The sequence below is a fragment of the Montipora foliosa genome, chromosome 1 (assembly GCF_036669935.1).
Source record: "Montipora foliosa isolate CH-2021 chromosome 1, ASM3666993v2, whole genome shotgun sequence".
In the NCBI taxonomy this organism is placed as follows: domain Eukaryota; kingdom Metazoa; phylum Cnidaria; class Anthozoa; order Scleractinia; family Acroporidae; genus Montipora; species Montipora foliosa.
The window spans coordinates 3,808,710-3,833,709 of record NC_090869.1 but is presented as its reverse complement, the minus strand read 5'-3'; the positions used below and the strand labels follow the sequence as shown (position 1 = coordinate 3,833,709).

General features: G+C 38.2%; 2 protein-coding genes across 4 annotated transcripts in view; both read left to right on the top strand.

Moving 5' to 3' along the window:
- The window catches only part of LOC137997286 (5-oxoprolinase-like), a 36,881-nt gene extending 34,540 nt beyond the window's left edge, over positions 1–2,341 (top strand). For both annotated transcript variants that reach the window (XM_068843227.1, XM_068843307.1), the window contains exons 39-40: positions 639–736; positions 1,264–2,341. In XM_068843227.1, the coding sequence (XP_068699328.1) occupies positions 639–736; positions 1,264–1,437 (272 nt within the window). In that variant the 3' untranslated portion in view covers positions 1,438–2,341. The remainder of the gene's footprint in view (positions 1–638; positions 737–1,263) is intronic.
- A 6,071-nt stretch (positions 2,342–8,412) lies between these two features.
- LOC137974172 (G1/S-specific cyclin-E1-like) overlaps positions 8,413–25,000 on the top strand; it is a 21,876-nt gene continuing 5,288 nt past the window's right edge. The window contains exons 1-7 of one of the 2 annotated variants that reach the window (XM_068821065.1): positions 8,413–8,535; positions 8,766–8,844; positions 8,918–8,977; positions 17,859–18,209; positions 19,855–20,001; positions 23,131–23,226; positions 24,518–24,670. In XM_068821065.1, the coding sequence (XP_068677166.1) occupies positions 8,522–8,535; positions 8,766–8,844; positions 8,918–8,977; positions 17,859–18,209; positions 19,855–20,001; positions 23,131–23,226; positions 24,518–24,670 (900 nt within the window). In that variant the 5' untranslated portion in view covers positions 8,413–8,521. The remainder of the gene's footprint in view (positions 8,536–8,765; positions 8,845–8,917; positions 8,978–17,858; positions 18,210–19,854; positions 20,002–23,130; positions 23,227–24,517; positions 24,671–25,000) is intronic. The other variant, XM_068821070.1, reaches the window with a different exon arrangement.

Below are 25,000 nucleotides of genomic sequence, written 5' to 3'. Positions count from 1 at the left end.
CCGTCCTTTGTGATTGGCCAAAGTATTTACGTTTTTTTGGTTTTACGACAATTGATTGAAACTGGCTTTAGGAAGTTGTGTATTGTGTAAGAAAAACAATATGTCCACGTTTTTTCCCGCAAAAATGTAGCAGTAGCCGTCCTAAAAGTAGATAAATAACCGAAAACTGATAGGCCGCATTCCGTCGATCGCAGATTGAGAGTTCTGGATTATGGCCAGCCCTCTCCTCGCCCAACACGCCAAGACTAATCGAGTTTCTTCCGAGATTCAGTTTCTGATAGCTCGTTCCTCGTTAACTTTCGTTAACTGGTCTTTTTTTGGTAAATAAAAAACTTAGGTTTGGCTGGGTAATTAACCCATTTTGATTTGTTTCGCAATCTATGCGATCTATTCGGGGAGAAAAGTTCGCGTTACAAGCCTTTAAGAAACTCTACAGAGAAGGTTAAAAGGAGTAATTTTTTATCACCACGGGAGAAAATGTAACCCGGCATGGTCATTTCATTGAAGTCTTCCCTTTAAGTTCCTACTCTCTAGGTTTGCGAATGAAATGAAACAGTGGGCAACTTATGTTTTGTAATTGTTATTGCTAGACGTTTTCCTTTATAGTAGGAAGAAACTATTCGCTTTATTCTTGTCAGGTGGTGAGCCAGGTTCTCCTGGTTTAAATCTGCTGCTTAAGGCCGATGGTCGAATCATTAATTTGGGAGGCAAAGCGTCTGTCAACATTAAACCTGGGGTAAGTCTCTGTGATGACTCTGTAAAGTCGCCCGCAAGCGACGAATCATTGTTGCGGAAGCCAGCGTTTCACCGTTTGCGGCTGCCCTAGGACTAGAGAACTACGCAACTGCAGAGATCTTTTGATGGGACATTTTTTTTAGTTTACTTGTGTAAAATTGCACAGCCGGGTGAAAGATGATATTTTAAAAATTTTAAGTCTTTTATTATTTACCTTACATTTTGGAGCTTTTAGTTTTAACCCACTTTGAACAATGGAAATGAAGATAAGCAGTAATTTCACTATTTCAGAATGTTATTATATTAGAATAATAGTTCGACATTACAATTTTTTTTCGTTGAAGTTTCCTCGTTTTTCGTTGATATTCTATTTGTTAATAAATTACATTTTGAAGTGTTCATTTGTGAAATAAAATGTACGATTTAGTATGAAAGGAGGAGAAATAGACGATTTGTAATGAATTTGTCTGCAAACGAGCCTGTTAGGCAAAGCACACAAGGCAGTTAAAAATTTTTCTTTAAATGCAGGACTGTTATCGTGTCCAGACTCCTGGCGGTGGTGGCTATGGGGAAATTCCTGGAGGTCTGCGACCAAAGAATGATGTCGCTGACCCGCCAACGGAAATTGAACAAAACAAACAACAATTCTTTGCAGCCTGTGGAAGCTTACACAACTATAAGATGATGCAGGACTCAGCGTAAACGTCAAGGCTGTCAGAACATAACATAAATTATATTTTCAATAGGTCCTATGAAATAAGGGTGGTTTCTAATAGCTCTAAATTATTTAGAATGTTACAAAAATATCGCTCAAATTACAAATTTGTTGATCGGTAACCGTACCACGAGAAGTTACTTCCCGTGCTATTTTTCGATGTTTTTTAATTTCGTACCGCATCCACGTCATTGCTTTGCTCAAACAATACAGTTGATATTTATAATGCGGTATTTTTAAGGCGGGCAATTATTCCTGGTATGGTTAGACGATGTCCTTAATTGGCCGCTTTTCATCATTTTTAGAATTATTGTCTCTTCTGATAAGTGACCAGCAGATTATTTTGTTTACTTTTGAATGTCGCAAATATCAAAACAAAACTCTTAACCTTTGCTCAGATTATGAATATCGAAGAATACGTTGCCCCGCTGTATGACTAAAAGACCCTCAACAACGTTAATTCCCTTTTTAAACTCCTTTAAAAAACAAAGCCGAACGAAAATAGTCTTTGATGGCAATAACATCCTCCCCCCCTCCCTTCCCGTTCAATGTATCAATAGTGAGGATGTCATTGGGCAACATCCCAGTGCGGTGAACTTTCATGATGTAAGCTTCAAAAATGACTTTAAAGAAAAGACATTACAGATTACACAGATTTAAACTTTAAAGAAAAGATTCAGAAGACTGAGAGACTAAGCTATTATAATTCCTATATCATTAATAGTATTTTCACGAACGTAGTACTCACTTGACACAGTCACTGAAAGGCTAAATGTTTTCAATTCGGTGCGTCGACCTAAATCCGCGGATCTGTAGCCAAACAGCTATACGTTTTCACTTAGAGATATATAATCTTGTAGTAGGACAATAAATGAATAGCGTACTTCTGAACTGCATATTTACCTTAATTCCCAGTTCTGTATCTGATAACGAAGATTTTCCTTCCGTTCTCGTAATGGTTGGAAACATGCGTTGTGTGAAACGTAAGGAAATGTCGTGGACGGTTATCCAGCGATGGCCGTTTTGATACTAGATACGCTTAATGCGTCTGAACGACTTCGGGTAATTTATTGTATTGCGCCTCCTAGTTCCTCGTTCAAGTAAATTCAATTCAATTTATTTCCTCTTGACGTGGTTACTTAATTCGTCCTGTATAAGGATGGGTGAGAGATGCATTACGCGTCCAGATGAAGTAAATCCTTAAGTGCGTCTTTCAACACGCAGTAAACGATTTAGACGCATAATGCATAATGCATAACGCATAATGCCTCTCTCTCCCGTCATTACACGGTACGAAATAAAGGACTGACTCGAAGACACTTAACGAAGTCAACCAGATGCATTATGCGTCCTTGGTAGCAAAACAGCCGTTTTTATCCTACTGAGCAGCGATCGACCCTTGCGAGCCCATTCTCGTCACCAGAGCCTTGGTTCGACCCGAGGCTCTGGGAAACTCTATCCAGGAGAACATATGCCGTAGGGTTCTTATAGCCAAAAACTGGCTAGTGGAACTTTACGGCGCCTGCTCACTCCTCGCGCTAACATGAATTCACCAATTAGAGACGCTTTTGATTGTTTTTCACGAAAACCAATGAGAAGACACTTTGTTTCAGGGTTCCCCAGAGCTCTTCTTTCGCTCAGTCAAGAGAAGAGCTCTGGGGTCGAGATTGTTGCGAGCCGAGTACAAGGTTTGGAGCATACGCTCTTAAAAATAACTCGACCCTCTAACCCAGTCCCCCAGCTACGAACTAAAAAACTCCTTGTCTCAGTAGTACTAGTACTCCAGTCGAACCTTCGCTAGTGTATTAGGGACTAAGCTAAATCGCGAGATTTTTTTAAGGTGCAGACGGCAACCGGAAGTGGGCTGTTTTCCTTTGTAACTTGTTTCGGCACTACCACATTTCTATTGCTAAGATTCTTTCTCTATTTGAGTCTATTAGTTTTAAAATCTGGGAGAGGCTTCAGCCCTGACTAGCGAAATGTTTGCGATTTGCGTTCTCTCTCTTAGTTCCCTATTCTGGCATGACTGCCAGGCTTTATTCTGAAAGTGACCCTTCGATCGAAATGTACTTTTCTTAGTTCGTGCAAATTTTGAAAGTTTGTTAATTTTGACCTTTAATTTCGATCCAAAGGTTTTACTTTGTGTACATGTAAGTACTCGCATTCAAAACTGACCTATAGGCCCCAGAGAGCTGGATCGAGGAGAGAGAGACGTCGAAGATTCACTCGGGTAAGGACTCAGTGTATTAACTGGGCAAGGCACAAGTTTAATGGCCTCAAAGCCAGAGACTCCAATGCTGCAGTCTGAATCAGTGATGTGCACGTACAGTGCATTCATAGGCAATGGTCTGACGTCATTTTTCCTAGAATCTCTGGCTGTCTTGTCTAATGGGGGACCGTAAAATAACAAACTTTTATTTTTCACTCGAAAGAAAGGCGTAGTTTTCGCCTGACTAGTGATAAACGAATACACTTTTGAAATATGAAGTCAGAAGAAAAAAAGAGAGGTGATAACAGTCTGTACATTGTTATCGAAGTCTCACCTAAAATTATCCAAGCAAATTGCGTTTAGGTAAAATCAAACGAACTAATGAAGGTAAACTGATTGACCACCGTAACAAAGATTTCTAATATGACGTTGAGAGAGTTAACCCTTCGTCAGAGCAAATTAAGGAAGTGTGTGCTGTCAGTGGGTTATATACTGACATGAAGGGGGCTTTACCATTGCATTGGTGGAGTCATAGTGAGATTAATACACGAATAAATTAATTGAAAGAAAAGCGTTAGTAGATTCCGTAGAGATTGAGAGTGCCAAGTTAAAACATAATTTTTTTGTGAGAAATCTTTAATTTCTTTCTTTTTGTTGCCTTGGTGTAGTGATAGACCACAAATTTCCATGTTATGAGAGGAGGCAAGAAATTCAGTCCCAAACAAAAGTCATCATCTCGAGGCTCTGGAGAATAAATCGAAGGATTTGTATGAGTTTCTTTCCCAGAGCCTGGAGATGATGCCTTTGGTTTAGGACTTAAATTTTAATGTATCAACATTGGTCTATTGCTCTTTTCTCTCCGCATCTCGAAGATGGTCGCAAAAACGGTCTGCAGTGCTGTCTTCCCTGTTTCACCTAAGTAGATATTTGAGCACGTATAACGGTTGGTGATTTTGACAGATAGGATTAATCGTTAGGACAAGTCTCGCATTTGATAGTTCCAGGTTGGCTGTCAGATTTAGTGCGGTTCTAAACGATGTTTTTCTCGCGGTTGTAAGGTGGCTGTAGTGAGAATATTGCGGAGAAGTTATACGTTTTTAGAATGACGTTTCAAGCATGTCAAGTGCTAGGTGGTAGTTTGGCCTGAGTGGAATTCGCTCGTTCTTTTCCTCCTGCGAAGTTTGCAGTACCACCTCTCCATTAATCTCTTGGGCACGATTTTTGCATGTGCCTGTTTCTTTTGAAACTAGCCCTTTCATCAGATTGCGTTTTCTGTCGACCATTAGACCATTGGTTGAATGATCGGAAATATAAAGTTTAATAGACCCTTTCACAGGCTGGAGTTGACCTTGCTTTGGTACAAACCTCATTGCTTTTCTTATGCAAATCATTTTTTTGTAATGTTAACGAGTTTTCATGTACGCAAGAAAAGCACTGAGGTTTGTATCAAAGCAAGGTCAACTTCAGCCTCGCATTCATTTATTCAAAGGCCTGGTAACTGTAAAATGGTCTATTCGCAAGGGATTCGTTTGTGCAAAAACGTGGTCCTCGTAGTATCATGTGGGATGTGACAAGGATGTGACGAGGCGTGTTTCACTTGGTACTTTGAGCAAAGTCCAAGAAGAAGCCGGAAATCGGCAGTGAACAAAACAGGAGTTGAAAACGCCCAATATAACTGTCATAACTGCAATCAGGATCTGAACCCTTAACGTAACTGTCACCCTTGACTTGTACAGCATATGTGAGTGACGCGTACTTAACTAACAATTTTTGGCACGTCTTATCCTTCCAGTGGCAGGCTTGTGTCAAAACGGTTGGACCAAGAAGGCAAGCAGAAGTTGAAGACTCAAATCGTGCAATGAGTTAAGAAGGAAATATTTGAAATGATAAATAGATAGGAATCCGAATGACCTAATCCGGAAGCTTTCTGATCTAATGTTCAGTCGTCTGAAATCATTGAGAGATTTACGTATTTTTTTTCATTCTACGTACTATTGCATGAATTCTTCGCCGGCGTTTCCTTTCAAAACACAAATATTTTATTCTCGATGATGGCCCGCTTCTTCCAAAAACGTCTGGCGCACATGCGCAATACCGTGCAAATTCATGTGACAACTTTGTGGACAGGAAATACAATTTCTCCTTGACTGGCGTCCATTTCAAATTTCTCCATATGATAACATTTTGCTTTTCATCTACAATTAGTTGGTTAATCCGATTGTTTTAAATGATTTGTTTCTCCTATGTCTAGACACCCAGGCACAATATCTCACCAGTGTGTGTATTGGAAGGAAATGTTGAAAATACTACTTTATTAGTATCTTGATCTAACCAGCGAAAATGCTAGTTGATGAGTGGAAAATCACTAACTTTGAAGCATTGCAACTTTGGTTGAATTTGACTCCTTTTCACAGCGGAAACTTCCTTCTGGAAAAATGTAATGAAATTTCATATCAACGAATTATAACAAACAAATTATTAAAATTGGCATCACATGTTGGGGGTCGTTGGGATATAATGGGAAGTTCAAAGTCCGTTGAACTCGTTGCATTCTCCGAGATTTTTAGATAGTTTCGACCACTAAGTATTATGGATGGGGACAAAAACCGCCAAATGGTCCGCAACAAGTTTGTCAGATCACTTTTTTTTTAAATTGTGAAATGCAACATGATTAAAATAGGGCCAATGTTAACACTGAATATAAGGATTGGTATGGTAACGAATTCAAGACCGGATAATAAAAGGCAAACGTTGTCGTTTAAAGATATTTAGAGGTGTCTTAATGAAAGTAACCACCCGGTAAGCGAACGACATGGGAATAAGGGAAGGATTTTCTCATTTCAAAATTTTTGTGAAACTACTGGAGTTAGTTTCTTGAAACTTTTACATAGATAGGTACTTTTAATTTTCGGCCGAGGACTCGTTTCTCGAAAGTCCCGAAACTTTTGGGGTAATGATTTCGGGTGTCACAATTATATCTGTATTCTGAGAAGGAAGAGGTTTTAATTCATCAAACTTCGCGATCATTTTTCTTTTTATTATCTTGAAAACATGTTAATTAAAAGACCAGCCTATCAAAACACGCGAATTGCGATTTCGTTAATGTCTTTTCGGGCCCGAAAAGTTTTCGGGACCGGGCCCCAGGCCCGGGTTGCGGGAAGCATGGTTAGCTCTAACCAGCGTTAAATATTATGGAAACTCATCAGTGGTTTTCTACCAATCTCTTGCATGAGATTGAGGTGACAATAGTGTAATGTACAAATGCTGACGGAAGGTAGACAAACAAAAAAAGCTAATGAGAGATCTCAGTTTGTTGTCGTCTTCACAAAAAAAAAAAAAAAAAAAAAAAGTAAAAATTACCCAACATTTGGCCACTTTAGTTTTAGGTGAGTGTTTCTTCCGCTGTTGTCCTTGTATATGATGCAAAGGAAAAATTGGAACCGCTGACCTGACCTAAGCTCGTCCTGAAAATTTGATACAGTTGGGTAAATTGAATAGCCCTTGACAAATCCTGAGAGAGCTAAATGATTTCCTGCTTTTGAAGCAGAATTGAAAATAAGAAATAAAAAATCGCGAACTTCATCGGAGTGCACAATGCAAGAAACCCCAACATTTGAATATTCTTGGTCAATATTTGAACACCTTATGGGCATTGCTGCGAAAACTTGAATTCGACCTCAGTCACGTTCGGAGAACTGTATGTCAATCATTCATTGAATTCCGGCAGAATTTTCACCCAGTGGAGTGGTAAGCACATCGAAGAATGCCCTGCGCAGCTTCGTTACAGTGAAAGGTTCACGCAATGATCTTAGACATCTTACTTTTGCCCACTACTTCTTTTTTGCGTAAACCTTACAACAATAAGCAATAAAACTACAGCAAACCCTACCACCACCCGCTGAAAATCCTTGTGGGAAACCACAATGACCCACAATGAGGAAATAATAAGTTCGCTGAATAAAAAAAAAAGAAAAAGAAAACATTGCAGAGCAGTATAAGATCTAAGAAAGCTAATCCAATTGTCACCAAAGCACGTAGAACAGTAATAAACGAACAAATACATCAGAATAAAAAAAAAACGGTAGTTTTACACAGATTTGAGACTTGTCAAAATATAAGGGTAATTTGTCTTTCCTGATATGAATGTTTCTTGCCTTTCTTTCATGTTTTTGTAAGATACAATGCGTAATAAGGACTCTATTCAGGTGTCCTTTGTTTACTTTAAAAGTAGTATAATTTACATTACCAGCAATAAACTGCTAAAAAATGTTGAACATTTAAAGAAGATTTCGTTATCAGACATTGCAGTAGTTCATCAGTGTATTTTGATTTTAAATAAAAAAAGGAAAAGAAAATCCCAGGTGGTTATTTATTAGCTCTTTAAAAGTGCTGTTCATGAAATCTGAGGCTTTGATGATGTTCATGTGATTCGCGCCTGAAATATTTGGGGTCTCGCGCTTTTCGAAAACTTCGAAATATTTTGAATTCAAAATTTACATTTGATTCTCCTTTTGGTTGCAAACGTTATTACCTAAGTAAGAAAGGTGAAGTGTTGTTGTGTGCTTCGCAAACTGCCATAAAAATAATTAATTAGCGGATCATTGAAAAATGAATATGAAATAAACCCGTGCAATATTCCCGGGAGACAATTTAGCGATAGCTGATTGGCTTAAGTTGTGGCGGGTATTTTTTCAAATATGGCACGTGTAATAAAAATCAAAATGGATATTCGCGCAAAAAGTCAATTCATTCATTTCGATCGGTGACAGGGTCGTGGAGAGGTCTTCGGTAAATTGATCAACCAAACGAGAGAGAGATACGTGTGTTCCTCAGCGCTCATCCATTTTCTATTTAGTCAGTAAATGGCAACTGCAAGGTGATGGTCGTGAAACTTCGACAGTAGCTTACTTATTTTGTAAAATAAATCAAAATGCGAACGCATTGTAAACTTTCGTCCTTGGCATCGATGAATTTATTTGCCTTCGAGGTACCTCTACAAACCTAGAACCGGAAAATCTGTTGAAATCAAGGACTTCATTGTGAGAAATCTGCACTTCTCCTGTAGATATATTGTAATTCTTATGCAGCATGTTGTTTCGTTTGCAGTGACAGTGCAGCGACAGACATTCGGCATTTGAGCTTAGAAGCTTTGAACGTGGACGAAGCAAACACAAAGAAGAGAAAGGCAAGTCGCGCATGATCTTGCACCATAATTGAAAGTATTGCAGGGATTTGATTCCATTGTTTTCCATTTTCAGAAGGATTCGTCTTCAAGAGGTGCAGTAAACAAGAGAACTAGAGCGGGATTACAAGACAAGGTAAGGCAAGCCTTTTCTTTCCCGCCAGACTTAAAACCCTCCCGCCATTTTGAAGTGCCTTTGTTGTTCAGCTTAATAACTCGATTACCTGGCTATGGAAATTTACGAAATAGCAGTACGGTTATTGTTGTCTTTAAAACTTTATTCATCGCCTTGTGCATTAGTACAGTGAAATTCGTAGTTTCAAGGGGCTTTCAGACGTGTTAAGCTTATAATATTCTCTCGATATGTTATGGTTGGAACAACTATCGATCGAACCAACTAAGTTTAAATCTGTGAATCATTACGATATGATTTTCTTGTCCTCTTTTGCCATGTTAGATTATTTTATCGCTGTGGGAAAATCATACTGCATGAGTCCTACAAAACATCGAGAGAGAGACGTTGGGTTTTATACCACCTCTGTGATTGCTAACCTCTTGGTGTGGTCTTCATACATAAGCCCCCCGACCCTTAAAAAAGGGTGGCTTAACTAGGAAATCGTGCTGCGTAACACATCTCTTTCTTTTTAAACAAGCAAGAGAAAGAATTTGACTGAAACAGTCGACCTTGAGAAAGGAAGACCTCTCAATGTTTGGTTTGCATGCCACAAATTAAGTTTAAAAATACACTTGAAAATTACAAATAGAGTCAAGTTTTAAATTGATCCCTCCGAACAAGTATGTAAAGTCGAATAATACGTGTAGACGTTTTGCACGAATTCCCTCAACAAAGCATGATTCCCATAGCTTTCAGTATTAGTTGAAACAGAGTTTTATAAATATATTGCGCTCACTTTAAATTATTAATGATATCTTTTTACTCAATGCTTTCCTCATGAGGTAAGTAATTCTATCTATCTCATGTGCTAAGGGATTGATTTCTAATTATCATATATTTTTCCCTGAAGCTCGTTAAATCAACAGAAGATTGTAGTAATTAATCTTCTGAAGAAGCAATCTTTGTGTACATTTGTCACTGCAATTTGCAAATATATTATTCATGTAAATGTAAACATGAAAGTTTACTAAAGGTGGCTACACAACAGAGTTTAGAGATAATCTTTTTTTTCGTTGCAAAATTTAGACCATGACACAGTGATGAACAAAACGTGGTCGTAGTTGTTTTTAATATTGACAACCATGCAATGCCAAAAATCTTTGTGGAAATGCCACAAATAACAACCCTCAGCAACCACAACAATTTTTCTCTCTCATTCAACATTATACTTAACACACAAATAAATTTTTTTAACACATTCTTTACAATACAAGAATTTGTTTTCTGGTTGAAAGGCTTGCCATTTATTTCATGAAAAACAATGTTTTGTAAAAATAAAACACCCAATCAAGGAGTTTGATCCCTTTACCTAGTAATTTCAACAAAGGAGGACTTATTTTTGCTGTTATTTATTGGTTTAAAAAACAAATTGAGTTTTACCGAAAGGAACGTTTTTACGAGAGGATTTTCAATTTAATATAATTATAAAATTATTAAATTTAAAATCTTGCAATTATAGCAGGTCATTCTTTATTTCTTATGATGTTTGTATTTAGTAGTTATTTTTATATACTACAGTACTGTGCAAAAGTAAGTTGACAGTCTCGACTCAATCCTCGACACTTGATTCTCACAAAATCACTGACACGAAACATTATCAATTATTCATACTCGATTCAACTTTCGTGAAAGCATTACTCCTCGCTTAAATAACAAAAGGAACTGTTTAATAAGAAAACGAGACAGCGGCCATTGTTCCTGTGTGTCCTGTCTTCAAAACTACAATTTTACAAAAGCAAAACAGTGAGTTTAACCGCACGATAGATTTTATCGTGAATCGAATGTGAATTTGCAATGTAGACATAGAAAATTATTTGCATACCGCGCGCCCAACCAAGTAAGGGAGAGTAAACTTGAAATGCCATGGCAGTATATAGTGTCGAAGACTGTTCACACTCCGTGTGATTGTTGAGCATGCTTTGATCATACAGACAAAGGATAAGTATCTCCTCCACAATCGCACAGAATACATGTAGTTTCAGAGACTTTCCTCTCTCAAAATACTGCAGAAGTAATTTTCACTAACAAGCTACATTGTAGGTTACAGCTAAATTGTCGAGTGGATCGCGCTCGATTAAAAGCCTATGGAGTAATCTTGAAATACCACACTGGTCCGATAGTGTCAAATCTGTTTACAGTCTTTGTGATTGTTGAGTATGCTTCGATCATACGGCCAAAGAATAATTATCTCCTCCGCAATCGCACAGAATAGTGTCGTTTGTTGTGATTTTTTCCCAATTTCAGCAACCAGATTCGGAAAAGGGCTAAACTTGCTCGGTTTAATACGTTACTCCTGAACAACATTCTCCAAGAAACTTTGGCAGGCTTTTCTTTTATTCATATTCCCAGTTTTGTTTGTGCTGTTAGTCTGTCAAGGAATCAGTCAAGCGACCAGCTCATTAAATTCTCAATTCCTTTGTCTCAATTCTTGATTGTGAGTCCTTGATCTTCAATCCTTGGTCCTTGCGAGGATCAAGTTGAGACTTGAAAGAGACGTCAACTTACTTTTGCACAGTGCTATGGATGCCTTATTTTTAACCCACTCATCAAATAAAGTATGTATCTATGGTACTTTCAAGTTTTGAACTGTATCCCATTTTATCAACCACTTTGATCTTTACAAATTTGAGAAATTGATGTTGAACTGTTCATTTTTGTCAGACATTGATCCAGATAAAAAAGTTAGTGCCAAAATATATACAAAACTGTAAGCTTATATTACATGTCCAGGGTCTGGGTGACCCGCTCTTGCAATGCCCGTGTTGAAAGGTATAAAACTACTCAAGCTAGATAGCGTCACTAATCACTGTCCAAAACGTTACTATTGCAGATTCTCTTTAACTTGACTAAAATATCGGGTTGCTGGTCTCGGAGAATTTACAAAGCACATTCAACATATCCTCGAAAACCTTGCGTGACCAACCGTTTGTTGTTCATCAAAGTAAGAGTAATGTAAATATTATTCTTGCCGTTTACTACTGCGGTAAAACTTTCCAAGTTGTTTAACAGTAACAAATTACAAAAAGAAAAACATTCCAACTGAAGGAAACCAAACCCCTGAACTAGTAGAAAATTATTTCATCTCAACTGGAAAGATTGTTTTCGTGCTCTGGTTAACATTAATTTGATGATTGGTGCACGTCGGCGTGGCTTATGCAAATTCATCACAAGTGACGGCCGGCTGCCAACAGAGTTACTCGTGAAAGCGCAATGTGAGCACGGGGACAAATATGGTTCAAACATCAGACTTTGTCAAGTTAAGAATTGTCGTTCTTTAGGCGAAATTTCAAAATTTCCCAAGTTTGTTTTGCTTGCTGGTTTTGCGTCTTTATAATTCGTATGCAAACGATGAGCGTTCAGATAATGTAGAGACTTCATTTCTCCACTAATCACAGTCTATTCCTAGATTTGTTTTCCATGGGCAGTCAACATGCTGCAATTGCTATGATTACACATAACAATTTATTGCTGATGAAAGACATGAAAAAAGAAACCATTCTTAAATTATTCGTCGATACGTCAAGTCTCAAAATAGTACCGACAAAGCCTCCCATTGCCGCGCAAGAATGTATCATGTGGAAGGAATACCGTACTTGCCTTTCACCAAAATAGCGATGACAAAACGAAGACAATCGCACAAGTTTGAATTTCAAGTCTCCAAATAAAATAAGGTCAGCCTTGGACAAAACAGATACAATCGAACCTTTTTCGAAACCAAACAAATTTCTCTGACGCACACATACAGTATTACAGCTTAGATAACAACGAGTGTTTGGTTGGTTGGATAACACAGCTGTCGCTTACATAGAGGATATTACATGGCCGCGCGGGGATACGAATTTTATCTTCGAGTGCTGAAAGTATCTCTCACGAGTGAGCGATGCGAACAGGTGAGAGATTTTTTCAGCACGAGAAGATAAAATTCGTATCCCCAAGTGGCCGTGTAATGTTCTGTTTATTATATAGACATTGATGAAATGTCTAGATTTAAATCAACTTGTTTTATTCATTTTCGAAATGATGAAAAAGTGTTCACCAACCACTAAAACACGCATGTTGTGTAACATGAAACAAGATATGAAAGTTATGAAAAACAAATCATGATAATGTAAAATTTGCAATAAAACTGTTAATGTAGTAGAGAAGAATTATATTAAAGCACAAAAGTATCGTACATCGAAGACGAAGCTCGCGTTTTATTGGCTAATCCTGTTTGTTACTATGACGACAGCTATATCCTCACATGTGAAAGATAAAAATGATACGTTCGCTGTGCGTGGTGAAGATATGATTTTTTAGTAAAAGGAGAAATCCTGGTATTTCATCAGTATCTATATAGTAAACTGTAGTTAATAACAGTATCTTTGTATCTTTACAGTAAAGAAGTCTACGGATTTACATTATGTAAAGATAATAAAATTTGAGTCCTTACGGAAATCGCGCACTTTCTCATTTTGATTACGATTTCTTGCTTTAAGAATCGATTCTTCACACCATGAGATCTATTAACTTGACAGTCTTCCGCTTATTTCACAAGTGCAGCAGATCATTGTTCTTTCCCGCGGCAAGCCTCGTCTTTTCTCTCGTGACAAATTTCCTGCAGTAAATTGCACCTCGGTTTTACCGAGGGAAAAAAATTTGCATACCTCGGTGGCGTGCAACCACTACCCGCGGCAAAGACGAGGTATTGCCTCTTCCCGAGGGGTCAATACTTCCATGCGGTACTGTAGGGAGACATACACATCCACAGATCGACTCTCAACAACATTGGGTATTACGCCTCGCCACTGTTTACTCAAGGATTCAATGTAGCTAACATTAGCCTCCCTACATTTCAATGTAGCACACGGTTATCGGTCTTTTTCAAAGCACTCCGGTCAACAGCAACCGTGTCCGTATGGGTAGTCTGTGGATTGGTCTGTAAGGCAGTCCATGGACATGGTCGGTAGGGGCTTCCATGAACCAGGGGGTCAGTGTTTTCAGGTCACCCGTTTAGCCCAATTGAAGAAGAATACCACACTGTCTATAACCATCATCAAGCAATTTTTAGAGTGTTTTCTTGGTCCAAATTGTTGCCATGGTATTGGGCTGGCTGCTCAAAAATCTTTACAACTCAGCTTTTGGAACAATTTACTGATTTGTTTTCTTTCTTTTTAAATAAATGTACTTCAAAAAAATTGATAGCAATTTTATACTACAAGTTAACTTAGTCAGATGTTTCAGTATAGTTTATATAAAGAGCACCGCTTACCTTAAAGGGAACCTCCACTAAAACAGGAATATATCTTTAAAATAGTTAACATAATGCTCACGATCAAAATTGTTCGAACGTTTTCCAATGGGAATGTTTGTATCCGAAATAATTAAATTTTAAAAACGGTTGTTTTGGTTTTCAAATTTCCCGGGCGCCGCCATCTTGAATAATTGTGACGTGTCATGGTTGCCCTATTGTTTTAAAACAAAAGCTCTTTGTGCAAATACAAAAGAGCAACCATAACACGTCACAATTATTCAAGATGGCGGCCCCCAGGAAATTTGAAAAACAAAACAAGCGTTTTTAAATTTTAATTATTTCGGATACAAACATTCCCATTGGAAAACGTTTGAACAATTTTGATTGTAAACATTATGTTAAATATTTTGAAGTTGTATCCTTGTTTTAGTGGAGGTTTCCTTTAAGTGTGTGCATGTACTTTTAAATTTGCCAATTGATTAGAGTGCACAGAGTATTAGGCAGGGGTTTCATTAAGGTTTGAAGCAGGGGGGCACATGGTTTAAAACCAGGGCAAATAATTGGAAGGCCCACAGGGCATATGCTTCCCCAGAAAATTTTGAAATTCTTAAGTTGCAGAGATGTGTTTTCCTGCATTCTGAAGTGCAAAGCAAATGTTCTTCAACCACAGAAATTAATCACACCTTTTTTAGACAATTTAATAATTTGATACCAGTATCCACAAGAAAATTAATTCATTAACATGACACAAAAAAGTGCACTCTCATCATGGCCTTTTCTCAGCTGTTGGCAATTCAGCTCACAAAGAAAAATAATTGGCAGTCTACTGCAATCGTTTTTGGGACATTGCAGATGGTCTTTTATGGAGAGCAATTCTTTTTGCAGTGTTATGGCATGATTTGCTCTGAGTTGAATTGAACACAGCATATGAAATTTTGACAACAGAAAACATCAAGAAAAGGACAAAACTGTATTTTTAATCAATCTTTGCGACGGTGTTAAAAAACAGCGGGCCAAAATCATGTCCACCGCTGGTCAGTTTGCCTGCATTGCCCGGCCCTTAATGAAACCCCTGATTAAGTTTCTTAGTTTTGAAATAAAGACATAAAAAACATGCATCCTTTGTACATGTGAATTTTTTTTGTTTTTTTGAGCAGCATAAATTGTAATTTCAGTGTTTTGTTTTTTCAATGGATCATTGGTTAATCATTCCAATCTTTCATTCATAAATGAGCTTGTTGGCTTGTTCTGGTATTCTGTATGGAATACTGTCTCATTGCAGTTCAAACTTTACTGAACACAACAGACTAGTTAGGATTCCATTCTTCCTTTCATGAATACAGCTCCAGGTTTTTATCATCACATCCCATAATATTCCTTTAATACTTATATTTCCAGTACTTAAGTACAGGTACAGTATCATAGATTTCCCATGCAGTTGCCATTATCTTCTACTTGCAATCTTGACTGTTTCTGTCTGTGATCATGGGCAATGTCTCCTACTGGTGCATGTTCCATAATCAAAGCTTGCTGGATCATGTGTATTTTGTGCACCCCTCGACCGACATATCGGTCGACGTATCGACCGACACTCGGCCAATATGTCGGTCGCGTATCAGTCGATACGTCGACCGACACTCGTCCGATGAGTTGACCATTCATTGTCAGCGGAATATCGGTCGACTGTCGGTGGTTTATCGGTCGACTGTCTTCTAATATAAGCCAAAAGCTTAGACTGTCAGTGTAAGATATATAAGCTATAAGCATTTCATCCTTTTTTGGTCAACCTCAAAAATTTCTGAAGGCTTTAAGTGCGGATCAGGTGCGGCATTTTCAGTCGTTGTTAAGCAAGACACACAAGTGAAATACTGCCAGACACACAAAATACGGCCTGCTCCCGTCTGGCCTTGTAGCTCAGTCGGTAGAGCAACGGTGATCTAGTCGGTTCAATTCCCACCCGGGTCAGAGATTTTTCTCTGTCCTTGGGTGTTGCATAAGAAGTTCCTGATGCTGTCGATCAGAGAACGTTCTTCATCCATCACATGCACACAGTAGCGTTCAGGCCTCACTTCAGTGAGCTCTTTCCATACACACAAAATACAAATGACAGGAGAGAGGATAAAGACGATGAAGGATAACAAGGTGCTGGAATAGAACAGATGAAAGGCAAGCAACTCTTGAAATTGCCCATGCATTGCGCTGATGTTTTTTGCTGTTTTGTTTTTTGTTACGTTACCTTGCCTGTGGGAGGGGTACTGCTTGACTTAAAATTCAGAAGAGTTACGCAAGCATTTTACAAAACAATCATGATTAAAAAAAAAAAAAAAAAATGAATTCACGTCTAAGCAACACTTTCACACTGCCACAGCTGTCGTGCTATCTGGCCTTCACTGGCGTCGTCCCTTTGATTTTTCTGGTATGGAACGGGGCTGCATTCCAGCCTTGCCCTGGCAATGAGTCTTACTTGTTGTTATTGTTAAATAATTCTACTGAGGCTACCCTTGTTTTCCACATGTACTCTCACCTGTACTTCGCGGTTGGGTATATTCAAGAAGATGGGATAATTGTACTCGTTTGGTGTGTTATTTTTTGGGGTGGTCATACTCCCTTGTATTACTAACCTTGGTTAAATTACGTCTGGGACGCAAGCTACATTCACCAAAACGCAAGCAGCAGTGAAGTATCGGCGGAACGTCGGTAGGCTATCGGTCGACATATCGACCGATACTCGACCGATATGTCGACCGACGTATCGGCCGACATGGTGTTTTGGTGCTCTGTTTCATTGTTTAGTAATGTCCATATGAAAAGTTGATTGCATAGGAAGCTTATGTTTGCCTACTTTGATGGTTGCTTGCATCTTGGACAGCTAGTAAAATAATTGTGACGTTAGCTCTCTGTTGGACGACGGATGCATGCGTTGTTATTGCTGTTCATCTATGTAGTCAGTTATTAGATAATAATTTTATTATCAGGTCATAATATTATGACAGCTTTTATCAACAAATTAGTTCTTAGATTTTATTTTAACTTTATTTTCTTAACTTTACTAAATCTTAGTTGAAAAGATTTTACCTTATTGCAGTCTTCCCAATCAGTAGAGCACCTGTGCTTGGCTATTAAGACTTCAGACTTAAATAAAGTTGTCATTCATTCATTCATTTATTATGATATTTTAGTATAAAGTTAATGTTTAGGAGCGATAACCTTTGAGCCCTTGGTCTCAGTGCTCCGCTCCTATCACGTGGTGGCTTCTTTTGGAACCACATGTTCTGTAATCTGAAGGCATTTCATTTCTGCCTTCGTCATGTGGAGTAATTCCTATTATCAGAGGTTATCCCTCCCCCCCTATGTACTGCATGTTTTTTCTTACTCTGGTCTCTGATTGTATCTCTTGCTGTAAGATTCTTACAAGGTTTGCAGCACAGGCATGAGGCACCCCCTCAGTGTGGCGACATGTGCCAAGGCCCCTCATCCAGTCCCTCCGGTCGGTGGTTTCATCTGAGCCTTGCTGGCATATTCCCTGCCCAACTTGGCTCACATATTGTTTTCTGTGTCGTTTTTCGCAAGTAATAACATTAACATTCATAACTTTTCGTTTTCCATCAGAAAACCCAAATGTCACAACTCCAGCCACTCTGCATTACAGAGGGAAGCATCAGTGGATTCTCAAGGATTGAGACTAGGAGCCAGCGACAATCAAAGGCTTTGAAAGAACACACAGCAAGCAACACAGCCCCAGCAAGAACAAGAGCTGCTAACTTTACTTTCACAAACTACTTTATCCCTGTTAAAAAAAATGTCATGCCTCTCCCTGAATTTGATTGGGCAGATCCCAAAGAGGTTTGGTCCATAATGCTACAGAAAGATCGAAAGTACTGCCGTGATCCACTGTATTTTAGAAAGCAAGTACATCTTCAACCAAGAATGCGGGCAATTCTCCTAGACTGGCTAACAGAGGTATGCACATTAGTTTGGATCCAAGCAGAGGGAAAGGGGCCGATTTGCATGTTTGCAGAGCCTCTGGTGTGTCTGGCCAAAAGAAAAAAGTTGCAATTACATGATTACTAGGCCAGTCTGCATGTGCAGCCAAGATCCAGGTGCCATGATCCCAGGATGATGTAAAAACTGGACTGATATTTTTCCATGTAATTGGCCTGGTTCACAAAAGATCTGCTCTACAGTGCTAAATGGCCCAAAAATTTATCAATATTGCCTCTTTATGATATGACTAGCCCCATTAGTGGGCAAGATGGAGCTGTCTTGCCTGCTCATGATTTCTCGCTTGGTCCTGCAAGATCAAATATCATTTTTTTGCTGTTTTATCCCTTATAATAAATCATTTATTGACCAAGCTTGTTTGGTCAAGATGGCTGGATACTGGCCTCGTTCGTTGTTCCGTGTTTATGGCCCGAGATGATATCATACGAAAAATATCAAACAAGTGTAGAATCCTGCATAAATTGTAATAATTATGTAAATTAGATTGGGTATAACATTATGGTTTATGTTGAGTACTCACGAGCGAGCCTTTTAGTAGACCATTCGAAGCACCATTTAGTCCTTTAGTCTTCATTTATTGAGTATTCTACAACAAGCTTGGTCAGTAACCCATATTTCTATAGAGGCTATCATGTAGCATCCCACTAAGTTACATACATGTCATTGCCCATCAGTTCACCCATGGTAGCCTTGGCAAATCAAGCCAGTCTGGTTAACCATGCCGATCTGACTCGTGTAATTGACCCCATAGCTCAACTTGCACCCAAATGGTTTTTGCTGATGATTAAAAAGCTCAAATGACTTCTGCTTAATTGTATGTTTTTTTCAGTCATTTTAAATATCATGACCAATTTGTCTGGAATAAACCACAGGCAGACAACCCTCAGATCTGACGAGTCGTCAATTAATGCAATTAAAATTGACAAAGATGTGCAGCTTCCATGACAGCTTACGGCTGAGTGCCTACATAATTTGCTGAATGTCTCCCACTTCCAAAGGTTGCTTGCCTCCAAGCCTAAGCATGTGAAATGTGTATAATTTTGCTAGCATTGTAGCAATGATTATTACACAGCTCTGCAACCTCAAAATCATGCTAGATTTTCAAGCTTTTCTCCGGTTTTTGCCATTGCCATATGATCTCAACACAAGTGGTTAATCATTGGGATTTTATCAAGTGAAATTAACCAATCCAAAAACTCAGATTTACCCCAAGAGGGACAAAAGTACAAGCCTTTTGATTGGTTAATTTCAGACTAGTACAATGAAAAGAAAAAACTATTCTTGTCCTTGCTTTTTATGTGATTAGTTCTCTACAGTAGTTGGACACTCCTGTAACATTCCAAGTTCATGTCTATAGCCCCCTTGTCTTCAAAGTGAGTTTAAGTGGGAAGTTTTTCTTATGAAAATTAGTTTTCATTTGTATGTAAAGTAGAACTACAGTGTAATTACCATCACAAAAACTTTGCACTTGACTCGCTTTGGAGATAAGGGCGACATGAACTCTGAAATGGCCTATTTAAGGTTTCTTTAAATACAACAGTTTTCCGCAATAGTTCATCCATTTTGCACAACTTACATAACATTTTTGTTCTTGTCTTTGTAGGTGTGTGAAGTCTACAAACTTCATAGGGAAACATATTATTTAGCATTAGATTTTGTGGATAGATATCTGTCAATTAAACCTGACATTGCTAAGCAAAGATTGCAGCTAGTAGGAACAACAGCATTGTTCATTGCTGCTAAGATTGAGGTGAGAAATTTTGGAAGCTGTTATGAATTTTGTGATTGGTTTATTAATGCCTGTTTGAATGGACACATGAAGCAGGAGGGCAAAAGGAAAATTTATTTGACATGCTTATTTGCTATTCTAGTTTAAAAAATAATTAACAATTATTCCATAAGCGCGCGTTGGATATGAGATGGTAAATAGCCAACAAGGCGCGTAGCGCTGAGTTGGCTATAACCAGTCTCATATCCAACAAGGGCGAGTTACTTTGTGACTAGAAAGGTAACGGGTGCGATTTGCATTGTTTTTCGAAATCTATACTGGCCCCATTTTAAAATATGACTTGTTACTAAGCAGTGAAAACACTATGAAAAGAAGTTTGTTTTGCTCACCTTCTGTTTCCCATTTCTACATGGTAAGACTTGGGATCTTTGCGCAGTCCAGGTTCTGGTTCTCACACAATGGAATGTTGATAGTTAACCACAGAGTCGTTGGCAAGCGTTCGAAGTGGTGATCTTTAATTGTTAATTAAAAATTGTCTGTCTGGATCCTTACTCAACCGGTTAAAAAAAGGTCTACAAACAAGTTTTGAAATCAGAGTATTGAAATTGAAAGTATGTCTATGATCTGACCAAATCACGATAAACATTTCTTTCTGTCTACACTTCTACCATCCTAAAACTTGCACCGCTTTAAATCATGTTGCATAAAGCAGTTTACAGTTATTTCTCATTGTTTATTTATTTACTTGTTAATTAATTTTGGTTTTTCGTGCACGGTTTCTTTTGTTTTTGCAAGAACATAAATGAGAACTGACAAAGGCACTTCTGTTCAAAAGCTAGGATCAGTAAGGGAAAAAACGCATTCCAGGTTCTGGATTCCATATTTTACATAAACACTCCTGCTGCTCACTAGTTCCAATAATGTTTAGCCGATCATGAAAACCACGCTGCTGGACGACAAACGGTACATTTCATCGTTTAGCCGCCAGGGCTATAAGCTGGCTTAACAGTAAATCCCATCCTTAGCCTTACAAGAAGACATCTTTTCTGCGTCTATAGACTTGTTATGCAGGAGATCGTGAGTTCGACTCCGGCCGGACCCCCAACACTCAGTGTCTTAAAATAATTGAGGAGAAAGCGCTGCCTTTGAAATTAGATCCGCAAATGGTTAGACTTTCAAGTCTTCGCGAATAAGGACCATAAATCGCGGGTCCCGTCTCACAACCTTCAACGTTCATAAACTGTGGGATATTAAAGATCGCTCTCACTAGTCGAAAAGAGTACGGTGTTGTGGTCTGGTGTTGCCATCAGCCATGTGGTCAACTTGGAATAATCTTCTGAAGGGACAACTGACCGATGAGACCACATAACAGCAAAACAGACAGTAGTCAAATCGAAGGAGTCCAAGTGCTGAAACTGGTAAAGTGTTAAACAAGAATACTGCCGTGCACAGGGCTCGAAATTAACATTTTTAGTAAGGCGCCAATTGGCGATTGATCCAAAAATTTTGGTCGCCAGATCTTAACTTTTAGTCGCCATTTTTTTCACTGATATTTTTTTCTTCATTTTTCTGATGATCATGTACACATGCAATCTTCTTCATAGTCCTAAGTTTAGGTACACGTAAGCTTCTAAGACTGAGATACTAAAACTTAAAAGGAAGCAAGGGCTCGTAAAACATATCATTACGCATTACGAGGTAAATAATCAATGTGAAAGCAGCTTTAGTCACGTTTCCTGTGCTTCCTCCGCTTTTGTTAAGTTTCCATGTAACATCGAGTCTATAGCTTACATAAATAGACGAACCTGAACATAAACAATCACCAGTTTTCCATATTTTCAGCGCTAAAAAGCCAAGGCTTCGTTGTGAACTTCACGCTTCAATGATTGCACGTGTTGTTTAGTGCGCCCGCAATACCAGCTGCTGAATCAAACATGGCGCTCGATTATGAAACATGGAGATCACGGGCACCCAACGAGGATATAGTTCAAAACCACTTAAACATAGCATTGTTAAACGTATTTTGGTATTTAAACGGTAGATATAGGCATATTTTTATCCCCTAAATTTTTTTCATCTGTTTGGATTTCCTAGCTGAAAGTGTAGTGATCCGAAAATTATAGGGATCAAAACTTACCTTTTCGAAAATTTCAGCCAGAAAAAAGGCTCCCGAAAAATCTAGGTGACCTTTTTAGGACAAAAATCCGTTAAAAATGGGCACTTATACATTTTGTAGATTTTCGAAAATCCTAGGACAGGCAGGGAAGCCAGAAATTTTAGAACAAATGTTCCAACAATTCTAGATCTCAAATCGTCTTCCGAACAGATATTTTCCGAAAATTGACGTTGGGTCCCCCTGATGGAGATCGAAGAGCCAGAAGAGTCTTAGGTTTGTTTTGTTATTTCTGTGCGCATAAATCGTGCATTTTATCCAAAACTACAGTTGATTTGCCTTTGAGGTTAAAAGGATGAAGGAAAAAGGTGAAGGTTAGTCGCCCACTGGCGACTAGCTCTAAAAATCTAGTCGCCAACGCTTTATTTTTGGTCGCATTGGCGACCAGTGAGTCGCAATGTCGAGCCCTGGTGCATGAAATTTCAAGATTGTTTTGATCAGTTTAAAACCATTTCGCAAATATACACCTGTGCACTCGAAAACGGTGTTTGATGGTCTTCTCAGTGACTTCTACTTAATATTTATTAGATTTAAGTGCCAAAAATGCCAAAAACCATAACTCAATATTAACTCAATCTTAACTCAAACTCAACTCAAACTCAACTCAACTCGTAACTCGATCAATAGTCTATCTCACTGCATTGGCTTTAAAAGTTACAAACACTCAAGGATTTCGACACTCCTGTCTAGTGGGTGGGTGGTCAAGGCAATAACCACATTTATTGAATATATGACTATCTCCGTGAGCGGGCAGGATGAACCAAATTGCACACTGTGATTGGCTACCCGAGCGGGCAAGATGGAGCTATCTTGCCAAAAATTCCTCTTTGACAAGACTTTTGTGCAAATATCAATCATCAGTCTACAGCTTTAGAGATACATTGTAGGATCTTGGCATCCACTGAGTCAAGTTTCTTTAAGTCAACTTTCCTTTGATCTCCATTTATAATGCTTTTGCAATTTGTCACCTTTCCTAGGAAATTTATCCTCCCAAAATTGGAGAGTTTGCATATGTCACAGATGGAGCTTGTACAGAAAATGAAATCCTAGATGAAGAACTTCTTATGTTAAAGGTTAGTTTACTGAACAGTGATGTACTCAGATCCCGTGTTTAAAGCTTTTTTAAACAAATTACACTGCCTGGCATTGGGGAAAATCCAAAAATTTCCAGGATGTTGTGTCTATTGGGTTTCCTGTGTTGAACATGTGCAGACAAGATGAGGAATACATGTAGATACTTGTCATAATAATGAGCAGAAAACCAGCAATAAATTAATGCTCATCTTCCTTGTGAGTTTTCATTCCATTTCTCTATATACTGTAGAACAAATGCATCTACATGTACATGAAGGATGTGAACTCAAGATTGTATTAAAACCTTGGCATTATATTAGGAACATTAATTGGTATCTTGTGGAGTACTCTTTCCTTTATCTAGTGTATTCAATTTCAGTTTCCTTTTCATTCCATAAAATCTCAAAATTGGGATACTTGTTAAGAAAATATGATTGGAGGTTTTAATGAACTCACTATATCATCTGTTAAGTTGTTGTTTACATGTTTCTTGTGAGATTAGGACATCACATGCTTGGGGCAAGCGGATCACATGTTTTAGGAACTTCTTTGTCGCTACCTTTTTTCAGATCACGGATGTGTATTTGAGCTGTTGTAAACATTTATCTTTAAAATGAGTTTACATTCAATTGGACTTCAAAACTTTAACAATACTGTCCTCCAACAGGGCTTGAAATTGCGACCAATACAGTCACATTTGCGACTAAAATATCTGGTGAAGTCGCAAGTTTTTTCATCTTTGCCCTTTCGAAACAAAAGGGTTAGCAGCCACTTTGCTGCTCTTCTTACTAAAAGAAATAAAGAAATGACAATTATTTTTGTTTCTCGCTTTGAGTCTTCTTTCAATCTGAAGATAGCGTAATTTTGCTGCAATGTTACGTGCACAACTCCATTCCTTCGATATCGTTCACCATTTTCAGTGGTTTCTTTCAACACATGTATTGTGGGCTCATATTTTGTTTTGGTACACTGCTGACAACACAATGCAGTGCGACAATTTTAGAACTAAATTTTGTGAAATTGTGACTACATTTTCGTATCTTGTCGCAAAATTGTGACAGGATTTTTTCGCTAATTTCAAGCCCTGTCCACTCTAATGTGTGAACTTTGAAGTGATGGCATTAAATTATTTATTGACAATATTAACATTATTATATAAGGTATTAAATGGCAATTTGTGTTTGTCGTGGTAGATGAAGGGATCACAAAGAATAGATTCACTCATCTTGTTAATTCAAATGTGCTTTTTCATGCAATTCTTTCTTACATGCTTTTCTTCTCTTCCCACAGGCTTTAAATTGGAATTTAACACCAATAACAATCAACTCGTGGCTAAATATTTATATACAGTTGTCCTGTGCGACAAGTGAAAAGAGTACACATAGAAAGGAAACATTCCACTTACCCAACTACCCACAGCAAGAATTTGTCAAAGTATCGCAGGTAGTTCTTTCTTTCTTCAGTATATATTTCATTTTGCTATCAGCAGAGTTCTTCTTTTCTGTGTTTTATTTACCAGAGTGAATTATTAACGCCACTGTACCACTCACACTACATGTATTTTTTGCATGTGTTTCTGTTTTGCCATGGTCAAGCTGCAGATTGGATCTGCATGCATTTGATCCAGACAAAACCTTGATCAACAAATAAACTGAATACTATACATGTACTTTCACCTAGCTTTTACCCAGTGATTGAAGCCCCATAATGCCGCAATGTTGTGAAGATTTAAAAGAAGGTTTTTTGTTTGTTTTCTAGCTCATTATTGACAAA